General features: G+C 38.8%; 1 protein-coding gene across 9 annotated transcripts in view; it reads left to right on the plus strand.

Annotated features, from left to right (window-relative positions):
* OPTN (optineurin) overlaps positions 1-17,272 on the plus strand; it is a 42,219-nt gene that overhangs the window by 15,740 nt on the left and 9,207 nt on the right. For 7 of the 9 annotated variants that reach the window (XM_019933443.3, XM_019933444.3, XM_019933440.3 and 4 more), the window contains 6 exons: positions 1,402-1,536; positions 9,892-9,994; positions 11,515-11,630; positions 12,996-13,145; positions 13,522-13,615; positions 14,967-15,125. In XM_019933443.3, coding sequence (XP_019789002.1) covers positions 1,402-1,536; positions 9,892-9,994; positions 11,515-11,630; positions 12,996-13,145; positions 13,522-13,615; positions 14,967-15,125 — 757 coding nt within the window. The remainder of the gene's footprint in view (positions 1-1,401; positions 1,537-9,891; positions 9,995-11,514; positions 11,631-12,995; positions 13,146-13,521; positions 13,616-14,966; positions 15,126-17,272) is intronic. The other 2 variants (XM_019933445.3, XM_019933446.3) reach the window with 2 other exon arrangements.

The following is a 17,272-nucleotide window of genomic DNA, read 5'->3' on the forward strand; positions in this document are numbered from 1 at the left end:
GATGAATGTACTTATAAAACATAAAAGTGGGTTATTTTTTTTTTCAGTTATGCTCCCAAGCCTTTGTATAAGGGAGAAAATCAGGATTAGATAATATTTTTTCATCAAACAGGGCAGTTGGCAGAAATGAAAGTTACTCCCTTTTTTAGTTAGAAATTCCTCAGCTTCCCCCTTTCCCCTATTGCTTTTTTTAAAAAATTTATTTATTTATATTTATTTATCTTTGTCTGCATTGGGTCTTTGTTGCTGTGCGCAGGCTTTCTCTAGTTGCAGCGAGCGGGGGCTACTCTTTGTTGTGGTGCAAGGGCTTCTCTCTAGTTGTGGCGTGTGGGTTTTCTCTTCTCTAGCTGTGGCGCGCAGGCTCTAGGGCGTGTGAGTTCTGTAGTTGTGGTGCAGGTCCAGAGCACTTGGGCTCTGTAGTTTGCAGCAGGCGGGCTCTGGTTGAGGTGCGCCAGCTCAGTAGTTGTGGTGCACAGGCTTAGTTGCCCCGCACCACGTGGGATCTTAGTTCCCCGACCAGGGATCGAACCCGCGTCCTCTGCATTGTAAGGCTGATTCTTTACCACTGGACCACCAGGGAAGTCCCCACACAGCTATTTTTTAATAACAGCTTCCTTACCCTGTTTGAAAGTATTTTAAGGAGTCAGAGATGGATTTCTAGGTTCAGAGTTTGAGCTTTGGCGATGGGAACTGGGATTGAATCCTGGCTTTTTGTTAGATGTGTGACCTTGAGTAGGTTACTGAAAGAGCAGCTGCTGTTGGCATCAGCATAGCTGTCCAGAATGTTTAGTTGCTGCAGTGCTCGTTGTGGTTTTCTTCATCATTGAACTGCCTCTTGATTTAATCTGAGTTGGAAATCAAGAAAAATATTTGACATGCCAACAGTGCCTACATTTCTCTTCTCTAATTGTTTGAAACCAGAAACAAAAATGATTTTCTTCTCCTGACTAGAGAACGTGGTGGTTTCAGTCGAGATGGAGAAAGGCCGGTGGTCTGCATGTCACCATGGGCAGCACACATGCTTGTGCCCTTTGTATGACTGTGGTCTTCCTGGAGATTAGTCCTCTAGAAAAGCCGGACACCAAAAACCAGGGCTACCTCTGCCCCACTGTTTCGGTGGGTCCTGTGGTCTGGTGCCGTGGAAATGGTGACCATTTGGAGGAAGCGAGCACGTGCAGTGTAAATCGAGCCTACCCATCAGTCCCCACTCCTTCCCTGGAAAGCATGGAGGAGTGAGGCACTGGTGGTCACTGGGCCAGCTGTGCTTGGTCTGTAAATGAGAATTAACTAGAGAATATTCTGGAAAGCAGTTCCTTTAAACCGGTTCCAGTAATATTCGTAGACTCTGACATTTTTGTTTTCTCATGAAAACCTTTTAACCTCTATGCTGTCCTGATGTAGGAGCAAATCTGCAGAAGGTGCCAGGAATTATTTGGAATTTGAGGAATTAACTGTGAGCCAGCTCCTGCTTTGTCTAAGGGAAGGAAACCAGAAGGTGGAGAGACTTGAACTTGCCCTCAAGGAAGCCAAAGAAAGGTATGAAATAGGCAATGCGAAATGTGCATACATTGCTTTTTTTTTTTTAAGAAGACGTTGGGGGTCGGAGTTGATTAATTAATTAATTTATTTTTGCTGTGTTGTGTCTTCGTTTCTGTGCGAGGGCTTTCTCTAGTTGTGGCGAGCAGGGGCCACTCTTCATCGTGGTGCTCAGGCCTCTCACTATCGCGGCCTCTCTTGTTGCGGAGCACAGGCTCCAGACACGCAGCCTCAGTAGTTGTGGCTCACGGGCCTAGTTGCTCCGTGGCATGTGGGATCCTCCCAAACCAGGGCTCGAACCCGTGTCCCCTGCATTAGCAGGCAGATTCTCAACCACTGCGCCACCAGGGAAGCCCCATACGTTGCTTTTTTAACAGTTTTATTGAGATATAATTAAGATACCATACAATTCATCCATTTGAAGTGTACGTTTCAATTTTTTTTCTTAGAATATTCACAGAGTTATGTAGCCTTTACCACATTATAATTTTAGAACATTTTTCCTTCCAAATAAGCAACCCAATACCTGTTAGCACTCACTCCCCATCCCTCCTAGTAATTCTACTTTCTGTCTCCATAGACTTACCTTTTCTGGACACTTCATACAAATGGAATCATACAACATGTAGTCTTTTGTGATTGGCTTATTTTATTTAGCATAATGTTTTCAAAGTTTATCCATGATGTAGCATGTGTCAGTTCTTTTCTCCTTTTTGTTGCCAAATAATATTCCGTGACGTAACTAGACAACGCTTTGTTTATCTCTTCATCATTTGATGAACATTGGGGTTGTTCCCACTTTTTTCCCATTATGAATAATATTTGCTCTCAACATTCATGCACAATATTTTGTGTGGACATATCTTTTTAATTCTCTGGGTATATCCCTAGGAGCTGAATTGCTGGGTCACATGGTTACTGTTGAATATTTTGAGGAACTACCAAACTGTTTTCCACAGTGGCTGCACCATTTTACATTCTCACCAGCAATGTATGAGGGTTCCACTTATTCCACATCCACATGAACACCACTGTTGTGTATCTTTTTGATTATGACCATCCTCGTGGATGTGAAGTGGTATCTTATTGTGATTTTGATTCTGTTTCCCCAATGGCTAATAATGTTGGGCATCTTTTCATGTTGGCCATTTGTATATCTTCTTCTTTGCCCATTTAAAAAAATTGGATTGTCTTTTAATTATTGAATGGTAAGAGTTCATTAATATTCTGGATACAAGTCCTTTACGAGGTATATGGTTTGCAAATATTTTCTCCCAGTCTGTGACTTATCTTTTCACTTCCTTGTTGCCATCATTTGCCAAAACAATAAATTTTTTTTATTTTGATCTAGTCCTGTTGATCTGTTTGGTTTTTTGTCCCTTCTGCTTTTGGTGTTGTATCTAAGAAACCATCGCCTAACCCAAGGTTACAAAGATTCACCCCCTGTGTTTTTTCCTAAGAGTTTTCTACTTTCAGCTCTTACGTTTAAGTCTGTGATCCATGTTGAGTACATTTCTGTGCATGGTGTGAGGTGAGGGTCCAGCTACATTCTTGCATATGTAGATATACTGCTGTCCCACACCATTTGTTGAAAAGATAATTCTTTTCCTCACTGAACTGTCTTGACACCCCTGGTGTAGATCAGTTGACCATAAAGGTAAAGATTAATTCCTAAAGGCTCAGTTTTATTCACTTGATCTACATGTCTATCCTTATGTCAGTACTACACAGTCTTGATTACTTTAGTTCTGTAGTAAATTTTGAAATTGGGAAATGCAAGTCCTCCAATTTTGTTATTCTTTTAAAAGATTGTTTTGACTATTCTGGGTCCCTTGTTTTTTTTTTTATGTAATTCTTAGGATAAGTTTGTTAATTTGGGGGGAAAAGCCAGCTGGGATTTTGTTAGGGATTGCATTGAATCTGGAGATCGATTTGGGAAGCATTGCCATCTTAACAATATTAAGCCTTCTGATCCATAAACATGGGTGTCTTTCCATTTACTTAGGTCATCCTTAATTTCTTTCAATGATGTGCTGTAGTTTTCAGCATACAGGTCTTGCACTTCTTTTTCAAAATTTATTCCTTTGTATTCTAGTCTTTTTGGTGCTATTATACATGAAATTGTTTTCTTAATTTCATTTTTGGATTATTCATTGCTAGTGTAGAGAAATACAACTGATTTTTTTTTTTTTTTTTTGCGGTACGCGGGCCTCTCACTGTTGTGGCCTCTCCCGTTGCGGAGCACAGGCTCCGGACGCGCAGGCTCAGCGGCCATGGCTCACGGGCCCAGCCACTCTGCGGCATGTGGGATCTTCCCGGACCGGGGCACGAACCCGTGTCCCCTGCATCGGCAGGCGGACTCTCAACCACTGCACCACCAGGGAAGCCCCTACAACTGATTTTTGTATATTGATCTTGTAGCCTGCAACCTTGCTGAATTCATTTATTAGTGCTAATCATTTTTTTAGTGGATTCCTTAGGATTTTCTGTAAACAAGATCATGTCATTTGCAAAGAAATAGTGTTACTTCTTCCTTACCAACCAGGATTCCTTTTATTTCTTTTTTTTGCATAATTGCCCTGGCTAGACTTCCCGTACAGTGTTAAATAAAAGAGGAGAAAGTAGACATCCTTGTCTTGTTCCTGATCTTGGAAGAGAACGCTTTCAGTCTTTCACCATTAAGCTGGTATTACCTTTGTTTTTCATAGATGCTTTTATCAAGTTGAGAAGCTCCCTTCTATTTCTAGTTGCAATTTTTATCATGAAAGGGTTTTGGATTTTGTTAAATGCTTGTTCTGAGTCTATGAAGATGATTGTATGGGTTTTTTTTTTTAATATTTACCTTTATTTATTTGGCTGTGCCAGGTCTTCACTGCAGCATGGGAGATCTTTTTAGTTGCGGCATGCGGGCTCTTAGTTGTGGCATGCAGACTCTTAGCTGTGGCAGGCATATGGGCTCTAGTTCCCTGACCATGGATCGAACCCGAGCCCCCTGCATTGGATCACAGAGTCTTAACCACTGGCCCACCAGGGAAGTCCCTGTATGGGTTTTTTTTAACCTCTATTAATATAATGTATTACATCGATTGATTTTCCAATGTCAAACTAACTTTTCACCCCTGGATAAATCCCACTTGGTCATGACGTATGATCTTTTTTATATGTTGCTGGTTTGGATTGCTAGTCTTTTGTTAAGGATCTTTGCATCTGTATACCTAAGGGGTACTGGTCCGTAGTTTTCTTTTCTTATGTTGTCTTTGTCTGGCTTTGGTATAAGGGAAATACTGGCCTCATAGAATGTGGTATACACACGCACTTTAGGATAAAATTTATTTACCTCATAGAGTTGTGAAGTCAGTGAATTTCTACGTGTGAATGAACTTTTTATGAAGGCAAAGTGCGAAATCACATAAGACGGGGGAGATAATGCAACAGTTTTAGGGTTCCATTGATTGCAACATTTAATAATAAATATACTATAAATAGAATATACTATAATATACATAAATATATTATGTCTGAGACATAATTCTCTCAGACATTATAAATGGCTCATTAATCTTAAAATTATAGCACTATAAGAAGCACTTTCTAACTGAAGCAGTTGAAATTTTTAACTATAAGATCTGTTTTTAAAATATGAAGCGTAAGTTATTTATTCAGAATGAGGGTAACCTAGAATATTCAGTGTTTGTCCAATGACTTATTTGATCGTCAGCTCTTTTCAGAGGTGAAAAAGGTATGATAGCTATGAATCGTAGGTTTTTACCCCATATCCTACCACTGTCCCTTAGAAAAGTTCAGAGGTTAACTTCCAGGAAACTAGTACCATGTATTCTAATGGAGTAAAATATTCATCCTGCCTTTTTGACAAGTCCCAAAATCTAGTACTAATGCACAGAAAAATAATTAAGTAAAAGCATTCTTTTTACACCTTAATTATTCCAGCCAATTTTTAAAGGGAAGATGTTTTGCTTTGAAAAAGACCCTTAATAGTCATAAGTAATCAGTGTGTTTCTGTTTCATTGGCACGTTTACCCTCCTGAGTTCTGCACACCATTCTAAGAAGTCAAGTTTAGCCAGTAATTCATCCTTCCTCAGATAACATGATTAGCTTTAATGATAAAAGTATAAACTTAGGAATTTTCTGATTATACGTCCGGATCTTTCATATAATCTAGTATATATTTCCTGCTTTCAAAATAATGATAGCTCTCTGTCTGGAGGTATAGCTTTTCAGATTGCAGCTAGGAAGTCAGGCCTGCCTTTGAGATGGGTTTTTCCCTCTCTCACCCTGAGCTCCCTGTAAAGGATCCCTTTCTCAATAGCATTAAATTTCCATTTTGTGAGTCAGCCTTCTCGCAGTATTTAACACCTGGCAAGTCAGTGATTGGTTGCCAAGAGTAATGTTCCCCGTGTGGGTATATTAGGATGACCTCCTGGCTAAGGTCGGACTGAAATCAAGAAATAAAATCACTGATTCCTGGACAACCTGGCTTGATTTACTATGTGGGATATGATGGAAAGACGTTCCAAGACCTAACATGTCTTCTTCTCAAACACATAAGTCAGTCTTCAACCATTTTCATGAGAAATAGGGGTAACAGACAGTTTAAAATTTACTCTGAAAAGTTTTAGGGATTTGTGGGGACAGCGGACAACAGACTTGCCTTTCTTCCATTGTTTGCCAGGATTCATATTTCGTGCAATTTGTGTCTTCTAAACAAACTTAAACTGATAGCCAGGAAGGAGAGGGAAAGTATACATGAAGTGTGACCCGGGATAATCAAGAGGTAGTAGGGAAGAGTCAGCCGAGATGAAAATTTGCCCTACAAAATTAAGTTGAAATTCAAATGTAGGTCAGAAGCCTGCGTCATATGTGAGTGGCGTGATAACGGCCCATCCTTCAACCCTGCACCAACCAGCTCTTGGCCCATTGATTTGCTTAGCTAGAAACAGTGCCTGTGCACCAGTTAGGTTGGGCAGTTTGCAACAGATACTAATGCTGTTTGTTTATTTGTTATTGTCACTAAGTTTTTAATTTTTAAAAAATTTTTTAATTGTTTTTTTTCGGTACGCGGGCCTCTCACTGTTGTGGCCTCTCCTGCTGTGGAGCAGAGGCTCCGGACGTGCAGGCTCAGCGGCCATGGGTCACGGGCCCAGCCGTTCCACGGCATGTGGGATCTTCCCGGACCGGGGCACGAACCCGTGTCCCCTGCATCGGCAGGCGGACTCTCAGCCACTGCACCACCAGGGAAGCCCCTATCACTAAGTTTTTTAAAAATCAGGTTTGAATTCACATAGTTTAAAGAATTGGTTCCACAAGCTTTTTATGGAAAAACAGTAATTCTTTGACCAACCCCCCTCCACCCCCCACCTCCTTTTCCTGCTTCTCAGACAACCACTTGCAACATATTTAGCTGGTTCTTTTGATACATACTCCCATATATCAAGATTAAATTGCTACTTAAATTTTGTTTCCTATTTTAGACATAATCTATTGACCTCCCGCTATGAAGGATGAGGATTTAACTGCCTTTCACCCTCACCGTTGTCACTCCACACACTTCTGGACCCTTCTTCCCACCCCACTCCAAAACTGATTATATTGACATTCAGTTAGGTCACTACTGTTTATTATTATTTTGCGTACATACCCATGCACACATACAGTTCTCTGTTGAGCTGTGCTCTATGCTTTGACCACTTTTCCTTTTTTATACTTTAAAAAAAATCTCTATGCAGAATTACCTTTACAAAAATTTGCTTAGTTTCACCATACTCTTCTCCAGTGAGGAAATCTCAATTACATTCAAACATGTTAGTAGTCTAATAGTTTTCCCTTGAAGACTTTTCTCCTGGAGTCAGCCTGGTTGTTATCTAGGTCCTGCTGTATTGCAGTCATCTTGGAATCTCCCTTTGTCATTGTCCTGTGGAATTCCTTCATCTCTACTGTGTTGGATCACCTGTTTACTGAATCCAATGCCTTTCTCATTCCCTAAATATCTTTAAATATCTCCACTAACTTACTAAGAAAGAATATATGGGAAGGATATTTTCTGAGAACTGCATATCTGAAAATGTCTGTTTCTACCTTTTTATACTTAATGGATAATTTGGCTAGATATAGAAATCTGTATTGGATATAATTTTCCCTCCAAATTTTGAAAGCATTACTTCATCGTATTCTAGCTTTTGGTGTTAATGTTGAAAAACTCATTGCCATTCTGATTCTTAATCTTTTGGTTTAAAACTTCTTTTGTTTTTCCTCTCCCCCAAAGGTTCTTTGCTCTGTCCCAAGTTTTCTGACATTTCACATGTGCTTTGGTGTGACCTTGTTTTCATCCATTTGTTCTGGAGATTCTTGGCCTCTTTCTTTCTGCAAACTCATGTCCTTCAGTTCTCAAAAAATGATCTTGAAATAATTCAGGGATAATCTCTTATCCTCAGTTTTCTCTGTTCTCTCATTCTAGCAGTACTGTTATTTTTAATTGGACCTCCTGGATCAGTCCTCTGACTTTCTCAACTGGGTGTTCCTCTTTTCCATTTTTCTCTCTCTCCTTATCTCTCTCTTTCTCTCCATCCCCCCTTCACTCTTGCTCTTTCTCTTTTTCTGCTTTCTGATACATTTGATCAACTTTCATCTTCTTTGTGGGGCGGGGGACAGTTCCTTTGAATGTTCCTCTTCCATTTTATTATGGTGGTAATACGTTTCCTTCTGTCCCTATTAATGATAGGTTTTTTGTGTTTTATTTGAAGTTCTTCCCCTTGGCATATTCTAATTTCAGTAAGTTGTTTTACTTTCTGGTTTACTTTGTCTGTTTCATTTTAAGGTTTTCCTGAAATGTCTGGTAATCTTTACTGTTTGATTGGATTTAAGACTGGGGGGTTAGATGCTGATCAAAGTGCTGTGTGGGGCTTCCCTGGTGGTGCAGTGGTTGAGAATCCGCCTGCCAATGCAAGGGACACGGGTTTGAGCCCTGGTCCAGGAAGATCCCACATGCCGCGGAGCAACTAAGCCCATGCGCCACAACTACTGAGTCTGCGCTCTAGAACCTGTGAGCCACGACTGCTGAAGCCCGCACACCTAGAGCCCATGCTCTGCAACAAGAGAAGCCACCGCCATGAGAAGCCCGCACACCTAACAAAGAGTAGCCCCCGCTCGCCGCAACTAGAGAAAAGCCCGCACGCAGCAACGAAGACCCAACACAGCCTAAAATAAATAAATAAATAAATTTATTTAAAAACAAAGTGCTGTGTGCATGTGTAGGGAGATCTGGCCGGGAGGTTTCCTTGGGGAAGTCTTAGGTCAGAAACTTTAAATCTTTTCCTTTTCCTGATCAAATTCTCCAGAGGAGACTTTTCCAGTCTCCTGTCTGAAGGGTACTTTTCTAGATGCCAGCATTCTGGAGATGAGTAGGAACAGAAGGCTGAGGGTCTTAGTATTCTGTAAGTTCCCCTCTTTTCAGTAGGGAACCCAACCCCTCAACTCTGATTAATGACTCTGAGTCAAGAGACCCTTTATTTTATGACCTTCTAGTCATTCTTAAACAGGTCCCAACTTTATCCCCACGTCCAGAGGTACCTGGTGTCACTGATTCCTGAGCCTTTGGGGTCCCACAGTATGAAGTGGGTTCCATCTTGGCTCTCCCTACTGGTGGCTCAGATCCAGTCCTCTTGGGCTATCTAGTCAGTTCCCACTCATACCTAATGCTTCCCAAATCTTCTTGCTATTATTTCCTCTCCCTTTCTCTTTGTTCTTGTAGGTATGTGGTTTTTAAAAGTCATTTTAGTGGCATTCAAGGTGGGAGAAAAATTACATGCGTATATTTAAATCTACCGTCTTTAACCACAAGTCTCTTTATTTCATTTGTATCGGGATGGCTTTCATATGATTATGATTCAGTGTAAGAATGTTGCTATATTTGTTTGTTTTCAGGACCTCATAAACTTATATGGGTCCCAAAAAACAAGTCTTTCCCTCTCTGCCGGATCCTTATAAAGGGACACCCACTCTCATGTAGCACATATGCATGCACATGTGTACAAACATAAAAACACAAATTTAAAAAATATTTCTGTGCATGACAATGACGTGAAAAGAGGCAGTATTTTTCAGTGTTCAAGATAAATTATACATATCTTATACCTCCATGTGCATTCATCCCTTAAATCAATTCTAGCCAATATCAGATTGAAAGCAAAACCAGAGCTAATATAGAGAATGCGAAGAGATTTTGAAAACATTGATCTTTTATCCAGATTTTGAACAGTGTTCTTTTCAGTGCTTCCGCAATTGTTTTTCCTCTGGAAGCCAAAGAGAAAGTAACTTTTCTATATTCTTTAATTTTTCAGAATTTCTGATTTTGAAAAGAAAGCGAAGGATCATTGTGAGATTGAGACCCAGACAGAGGGGCGCACAGAACAAGAGAAAGAAGAGGAGAAAGGCACGGAAACTGTGGGTACTAAGAGTCTAAGACTGTTACCATACCCCCGGTGGACAGAGAGTAGTGCAGGCGCTGGAGTCGCGTCTTGTGATGTGTTATTGGCTTTAGCAGTAGAGAAATAATTTCCATGTTGAGTATTTTCTATTTCTCTCATATTTCCTTGTCCTGATCTGAATTTCATTCATTGTAAATTGTACTGAGATGTATTCCTGTCCTAGTGATTCTAGGAAATCACGTCTCTCTCTCTTCTTGGCTGATTTTCTCTCCAGAATTCCTAAGTGGACAGGCCCACTAATTGAGAAAGGAATTTTGTCCAATTTATAATAAGATCATTTGAGGATGTGACCCAGAAACGTAAGGTAGCATTGAAAGATCTTGGTTCTATCCCACTACTGGTTTGAACAAAATAGTATGAACAAAAAAGGCTCATTTTTATATACATGCTCTTATACATTTCTGTTCTGTGGCAACTCAGAGACGTGCCTCGTAGCCTGTCCGAAGCTTGGGGAAAGGTGATGAAGGTAGGAAGTTGTAAGACCCATAGTAGCCCGTGAGAAAGGCATTTACATAAAATACTTCGGCTACTTTATTTATTCAGCAAGTATATATCAAATGCCTACTGTATGCCATGCTCTGGGCTGAGTCTCCTACTTTCAAGAGAATGGAGAATATTTTAAAAACTGAGATGAAGAGAACACCTGTGAGTAGTAGTACCCTATTGACTACAACTAATCGCTAACTAATAATAGAGAAGTACTGAGACTTCCATGGCACCATAAAACTCACTGACAAAAATTCTAGAGCTGCCAGGGAAAAGGCAGTACAGTGAAAATAGTTGAGTAAACTAGAAAAATAAATCAGCCAGGGAATATGGGCATGAGTTGCTAGCTGGATAAATTAGATTGTGCTTTGACATCACTGTGATCTATGATCCCTTGAACAATGATCAGGATTCTTTTTTTTTTTTTTAATTTATTTATTTTTGGCTGCTTTGGGTCTTTGTTACTGCGTGCGGGCTTTTCTCCAGTTGCGTCGAGCAGGGGCTACTCTTCATTGCAGTGCACGGGCTTCTCATTGCGGTGGCTTCTCTTTGTTGTGGAGCATGGGCTCTAGGCACGTGGGCTTCAGTAGTTGTGGCTCACGGCTCTAGAGCACAGGCTCAGTAGTTGTGGTGCACGGGCTTAATTGCTCCATGGCATGTGGGATCTTCCTGGACCAGGGCTCTAACCTGTGTCCCCTGCGTTGGCAGGCAGATTCTTAACCACTGCACAACCAGGGAAGTCCAGGATTCATTTTAATTAAGATAAAGACATTATCACAAGTGCATCCAAACTGATCAGTTAATGATCTATAATCAAACAGAGTTGTACCCAAAGCTTTTTTTTTCCATACAAGATATTTGGGGCGTTAATTGCCAAAAGTTTAATCAATTCAGCAGTCTTATTTAGACACCAGTGGTTCACACTGTTTTCTCACAAAGAGGTTCATTTAGCCTCTGATAAATGCGTGTTTGTGGTTGCCTGGATGACAGGTTGGAAGTGAAGTGGAAACGCTGAACCTTCAGGTAACAACCCTGTTTAAGGAGCTTCAGGAGGCTCACACGAAACTCAGTGAGGCTGACCTGATGAAGAAGAGACTTCAGGAGAAGTAAGAATGAGAGATGAATTTTATCCTCCTTCGAAAAGTGTACAGTTTTACAAAATATGTTAATATACAAAAATATAGTTTTATTACTGTTTTACTGAGTAAAAGAAAAAGAGACCTAATTAAAATATGAATTCAGAAAACACTAATGTTCAGGTTAATATAGAAACATATTAAGAAGTCCTTGTAGTAATATGGGGGAATGGGCCCAAGGGACTCTGATTCTGCTGTCTGGGGACATTTGTTAAGCGTATATGAAGACCTGGAAAAAGCAGTGAGCCAGACTTCCTGTGACTTACGTGAGCTGACAACATTGATGTGAACAAACATAAGAGCTACAAAGGGCAAGAAGAACTTGAGTGAGATTTACTTAGGAAAAAAAAATTGATTTTCAATCAGTTATGAAGTCTAATTTATAAATTGGGAGAATTTTGCATTTGCTTGTTTCTCTTGATGTAAGAAGTTATCCCAAATTTAGGAAAGCTAAGTTGATGTTCTTTTGGATTAGTTAGCAAACATATTTCCAGCCCAATATACAAGTGTATGTTTCCACGGAGTTACACTGACCAAGGTTGTACAGTATTAATGGTTATCTAGTACAGCATAGCAGCTGATGCTAAGGACTTTGGATGAACAGACCTAAGGGTGAAATATGGGTGTTCGCCTTATTTGTGGTATTACCCCGGACAAGTTATTTATTTAACCTCTCTGAGTCTCAGTTTTATCATTTGTAAACTGTGTGTCATAATTCTGACTTTGTATTAAGTAAGCTAATGTTTAACATGCTTTGCGTTAATGCCTTGCACGTAGCTATCAATGGTTTGTATTTGCTGTTATATTGAAATTTTCTCTCTGATCTTTAAGAGGACTGAAAGCATTTCCTTCTCCCCTATTGAATCTTTGTCAGAAGTCATATTTTTTATGCTTAACAGAGCCCATAGTTTTAAAAATACTAAAGATATCCATGGATCACTATATGAGAAGCACCTCTAGCCAATTACTAGTTTGGTCTGTATCTAAATCACAGAAATATATTTGCATGACTAGTTGAAACAATTACTCCAGGTAGACAGTAGCTTGTGTGATCTTAGATCTGTACTTGTTTATGCTAGGCATAACGGTTCAGAAATATGGAAATTTCTTTTACAAAAATCTGTATTTTTTTATATTCAGGCATAATGGTTCAGAAATATTACTTACTTCTAGTAAAGAAGCAGGGAGGATAAAATATTTAATTTTGCACTGTTAAATTTTTGAAAAATGTAATCCTAAAATTCTTTGCATTTGCTACATAATCTGGGGATTCGTTTAAAAGCCACTGAGAAATGAAGTATTGTTTTGTCCTCATGAAATTTTGCTCTTTCTTAGATGTCAGGCCCTTGAAAGGAAAAATTCTCCAAACCCATCAGAGCTGAATGAAAAGCAAGAGCTTGTTTATAATAACAGAAAGTTAGAGCTCCAAGTAGAAAGCATGCGATCAGAAATCAAAATGGAGCAAGCAAAAACAGAAGATGAAAAGTGAGTATGCTGTGACTGAATGGTTACTTGCTAAAAGAAGATAGAATAGCTCTTTTATGCAGATTGGAATCAGGATTTAAGAATAAATTTAAAATTTTTTTCTCTTTTATTTATTTGAAGGCGTACTAGTAGACTTTTCTGAGGAGATAAATGTTAAGTTTTATAATAACAATTATGAAAATTATTTGTAATCTATCTTGATTGGGGAGGGGGGAATTGTTTTCTTTGCAAGTAAGAACATGCTAGTAGGTGGTGGGATGATAAGGGTGGGAGGGAAGATTTTGTCACCTGAGTGTTCAGAAGAGGGTTGGGAGGTAAGACTAAGCTTCTATGATATTTTTCCCAAGATTCCATTTTAAAATTTCTTTCTAAATAGGTCCAAATTAGCCACTCTACAGTTGACACACAACAGGCTTCTTCAAGAATACAATAATGCACTGAAAACAACTGAGGAACTAAAAAGAAGAGAGGTACTCATAGAAAAAAAATTACTTTCATAGCCATTTAACATTTTATGTAAATATCTAAAGTAGTTGTGTTAATCCTTAACTAGGTCTGGTTTCAAGGGTTGTTTTTCCATTTGTAATTGATTTCTTGTGTCTAAGTGTTTATAACATTTTATAACTCCTGATATTCCACACATGTATAATGTGCCTTGTGTACAGAGGTGATGTGCATGTCCTATGGTCGGAGTACAGTTTTAGCATTTTTTAAATAAATTTATTTACTTATTTATTATTTATTTTTGGCTGCATTTGGTCTTTGTTGCTGTGCGCGGGCTTTCTCTAGTTGCAGTGAGTGGGGGCTACTCTTCGTTGCTGTGCACGAGCTTCTCATTGCAGTGGCTTCTCTTGTTGCAGAGTGCGGGCTCTAAGCACGCAGGCTTCAGTAATTGTGGCACACAGGCTCAGTAGTTGTGGCTCGCGGGCTCTAGAGCACGAGCTCTAGAGTACAGGCTCAGTAATTGTGGCGCCTGGGCTTACTTGCTCCGTGGCTAAGCTTTTAGCATTTCTAACAGTGGATGGGTTTGTAGGAGAGCTGAGCCTGGGCTCCTACATGAGTAATGACTGTATAGTGAGACTGCTGCCTGGAGCTATCACAGGGCTAGCTTGCCTGCTGTCAGTGAACTTGAGGCCTTGGACTTATCCGGCTGCATCTTAAATTATTGTAATAGTAATAGTAATAATGCCCCCAGAATGGTGTGATAATTTAAACACCATGGATAGAGATGTCAGGTGATAGATGTAGTAATTAACCCGATGGTGGGAATCCTTTCACGATGTATATGTATATCAAATCATCACATTGTACACTTTAAATATTTTACAATTTTATTTGGCAGTTTTACCTCAATAAAGCTGGAATAAATAAAGACCACAGGAGCTTTGAATTAGAAGGGGTCTTTGAGTTTATATTCTTAGAAATATATTTTCTGTTTTTCATTTACTTTTACTAGAATATTGTTCCTCTCTAGGACCTAGTAAATTTTTAATTCAAACATTCCACTGACTTCATAAAGTTAAGAGTAATGTGAGTGAAAGAATAGGAGTATCAGCAGCTTACACCCGCCCTGAGATAGGGTTTACTATTTTCTCCCTTATTTTAGTGTTTTCTTTTTATAAATCATTATTTTAAATTAGGAAATTATTATCTTCAAGGTATAAATTCAGTGCATGAAAGTTGCCGAATAAGTTATCACTGCTGATTACCAGAATAGTTTACAGCCAGTCATTTTTTAGAAAATAAACCTTCATCTAATATTTTACTAAAATAGGTTGAATTATTTCAAAACCATGTCTAGAATAAGTTTGTCTTTTTCAGTCGGAAAAAGTGGATAAGGTGGTGCTGCAGGAACTGAGTGGAAAGCTGGAACTGGCAGAGAAAGCCCTGGCTTCCAAGCAGCTCCAAATGGATGAGATGAAGCAGACCATCGCCAAGCAGGAGAAGGACCTGGAAACCATGGCTGTTCTCAGGGCTCAGGTAGGCTTCGTTCCCAAATGTGAGCCGAGGCAGGCCAACCCCGATTATATTCTCTAACAGGAAAGTGATAGTGCTTAAAATATCTGTTTTGATTTTATACTATTTCCACCAGTATATTTTTAAAAACCTTTTTACTGAAGTATATCACAGGTGGAAAGTGCACCACACTTTTAAGGGTATTACTCACTGAATTTACCCATTCTACAGTTTATAGACAGCTGGATTGTTTCCAGTTTGGGGCTTTGTGTTTAATGTTGCTCTGTCATTCTTACGCGCGTCTCTTTGTTCACCTGTGCATTCGTTTCTGTTGGGTACACACCTAGGAGTGGAACTGCTTGTTCATAGAGTATGCATGTTACCCAGCTTTAACAGATAATGCCAAAGAGGTTTCCAAAGTGGACCAGTTTTCACTCCCACCAACAGAGAGTTCCTGTTGCTCTATATCCTTACCCATACTTGTATTAGAATTTTTAACGATTCTAGTGGGTTTATGATGGTGTCTCATTAAATCTGCATTTCCCTGATGGTATGAGAGTGAGTACTTTTTCAGATGTTTACGGCCTTCTAAGCATCCCCTTTTGTGAAGAGCCTGATCAGGTCTTTGCCCAGTTTTCTTCTGGTTTTCTGGCTTTTTCTTCAATTTATAGGAGTTCTTTATATATTCCACATACAAGCCCTTGCCAGTTATACTTTTTGCAGATTTCTTCACTCTCTGATTTGCCTTTCCACTCTCATGAAGGTGTCTGTTGAACGAAAATTCTTAATTTTAATGCAATCCAGTTTATGAGTCTTTTTATTTATGATTATAGTACTTTTTGTGTCCTGTTTTAAAAACTTTCACTATCTCAGGGCCATGAACATATTCTCCTATGTTGTCTTCTAAAAGTTTTATGGTTTTGCCTTTTACATTAAGATCTAAAAACCATCTGGAATTAGCTTTTCTATATGGAGTGAGGTAAGGGTAAAGATTCATATTTTTTTCTGCATGAATATCCTGTTCATTTGGCACCATTTATTTAAAAGGTCATCTTAAGGACTCTGATGCCCTCTTTGTCACATATTGTGTCCAGGTACCCACGGGTCTATTTCTGGATTCTATACTGTTCCATTGGCCTATTTGTACATCCTTGCTCTGGTACCATACTGTCTTATTATAAAGAATCAAATGCTTTGATATCTGGTAGCAAGTCTTCCTACCTCATTGAGATTCTTCAAGAGGACCTTAGGTTTTCCTTTTCTTATAAATTTCAGAATTCGCTTGATATTTTCTACACAGAAAAAAAACCCTGGGATTTTGATTAGAATTTTATTAAATATATAAAAATCAATTTGGAGATGATTGGCAACTTTACATCATTGACTCTTCCAGTCCACAAACATGACATATCTTCTTTAATTATTTTCAGTCATATTTTTAATCTTCTTAGTAAAGGTTTTGCTCATCTTTTATTAGATTATTCCTAGATATTTTCTATTTTTTTGATATTTTCTATTTTTATGATAGTTTTATAAATAGCATTTTTAAAACTTCATTTTCTAATTGTTGCTGCTATATAGAAATACAATTGATTCCTAATATTGACTTTCCATGCAGTAAACTTACTCAACTCACATTTTAATTCTAATAATATTTCTAAATATTCCTTTGGACTTGGTACACTAAGATCAGTTAAATAATGACAGTTTTTTTTTTTTCCTTTCCAGTTCATTATATTTTTTTTCTTTCTTTTTCTTGCCTTATTGCACTGGCTGGGACCCCAGTGCAATGCTGTGTAACAGTGGAGAGAGCAGGCAGCCTTGCCTTGCTCTCAGTCTCAGTGGCAGTGTTTCCAACATTTCACTGTTGAGTGTGTGGTGTTTGGTATAGGCTTTTCATGGGTATCACTTACTAGATTAAGAAAATTCCCTTCTCTTCCTTGTTTGCCAAAAATGTTTATTTTGAGTGGATGTTGAATTTTATTTAGGAAATGTTTTTCTTCGTATAATGATATAATTAGATAATTATATGCCTTTTTCCTTTAATTTGTTAATGTGGTAAATCACACTGATTTTTAAAATATTAAACTTTGCCTTTCTTGAATTATTCTCTGTATATATTGTTGGATTTGGTTTGCTTATATTTTGCTTAGGATTTTTGTATCTATATT

This window comes from Tursiops truncatus, chromosome 2 (genome assembly GCF_011762595.2).
Source record: "Tursiops truncatus isolate mTurTru1 chromosome 2, mTurTru1.mat.Y, whole genome shotgun sequence".
Taxonomy (NCBI): domain Eukaryota; kingdom Metazoa; phylum Chordata; class Mammalia; order Artiodactyla; family Delphinidae; genus Tursiops; species Tursiops truncatus.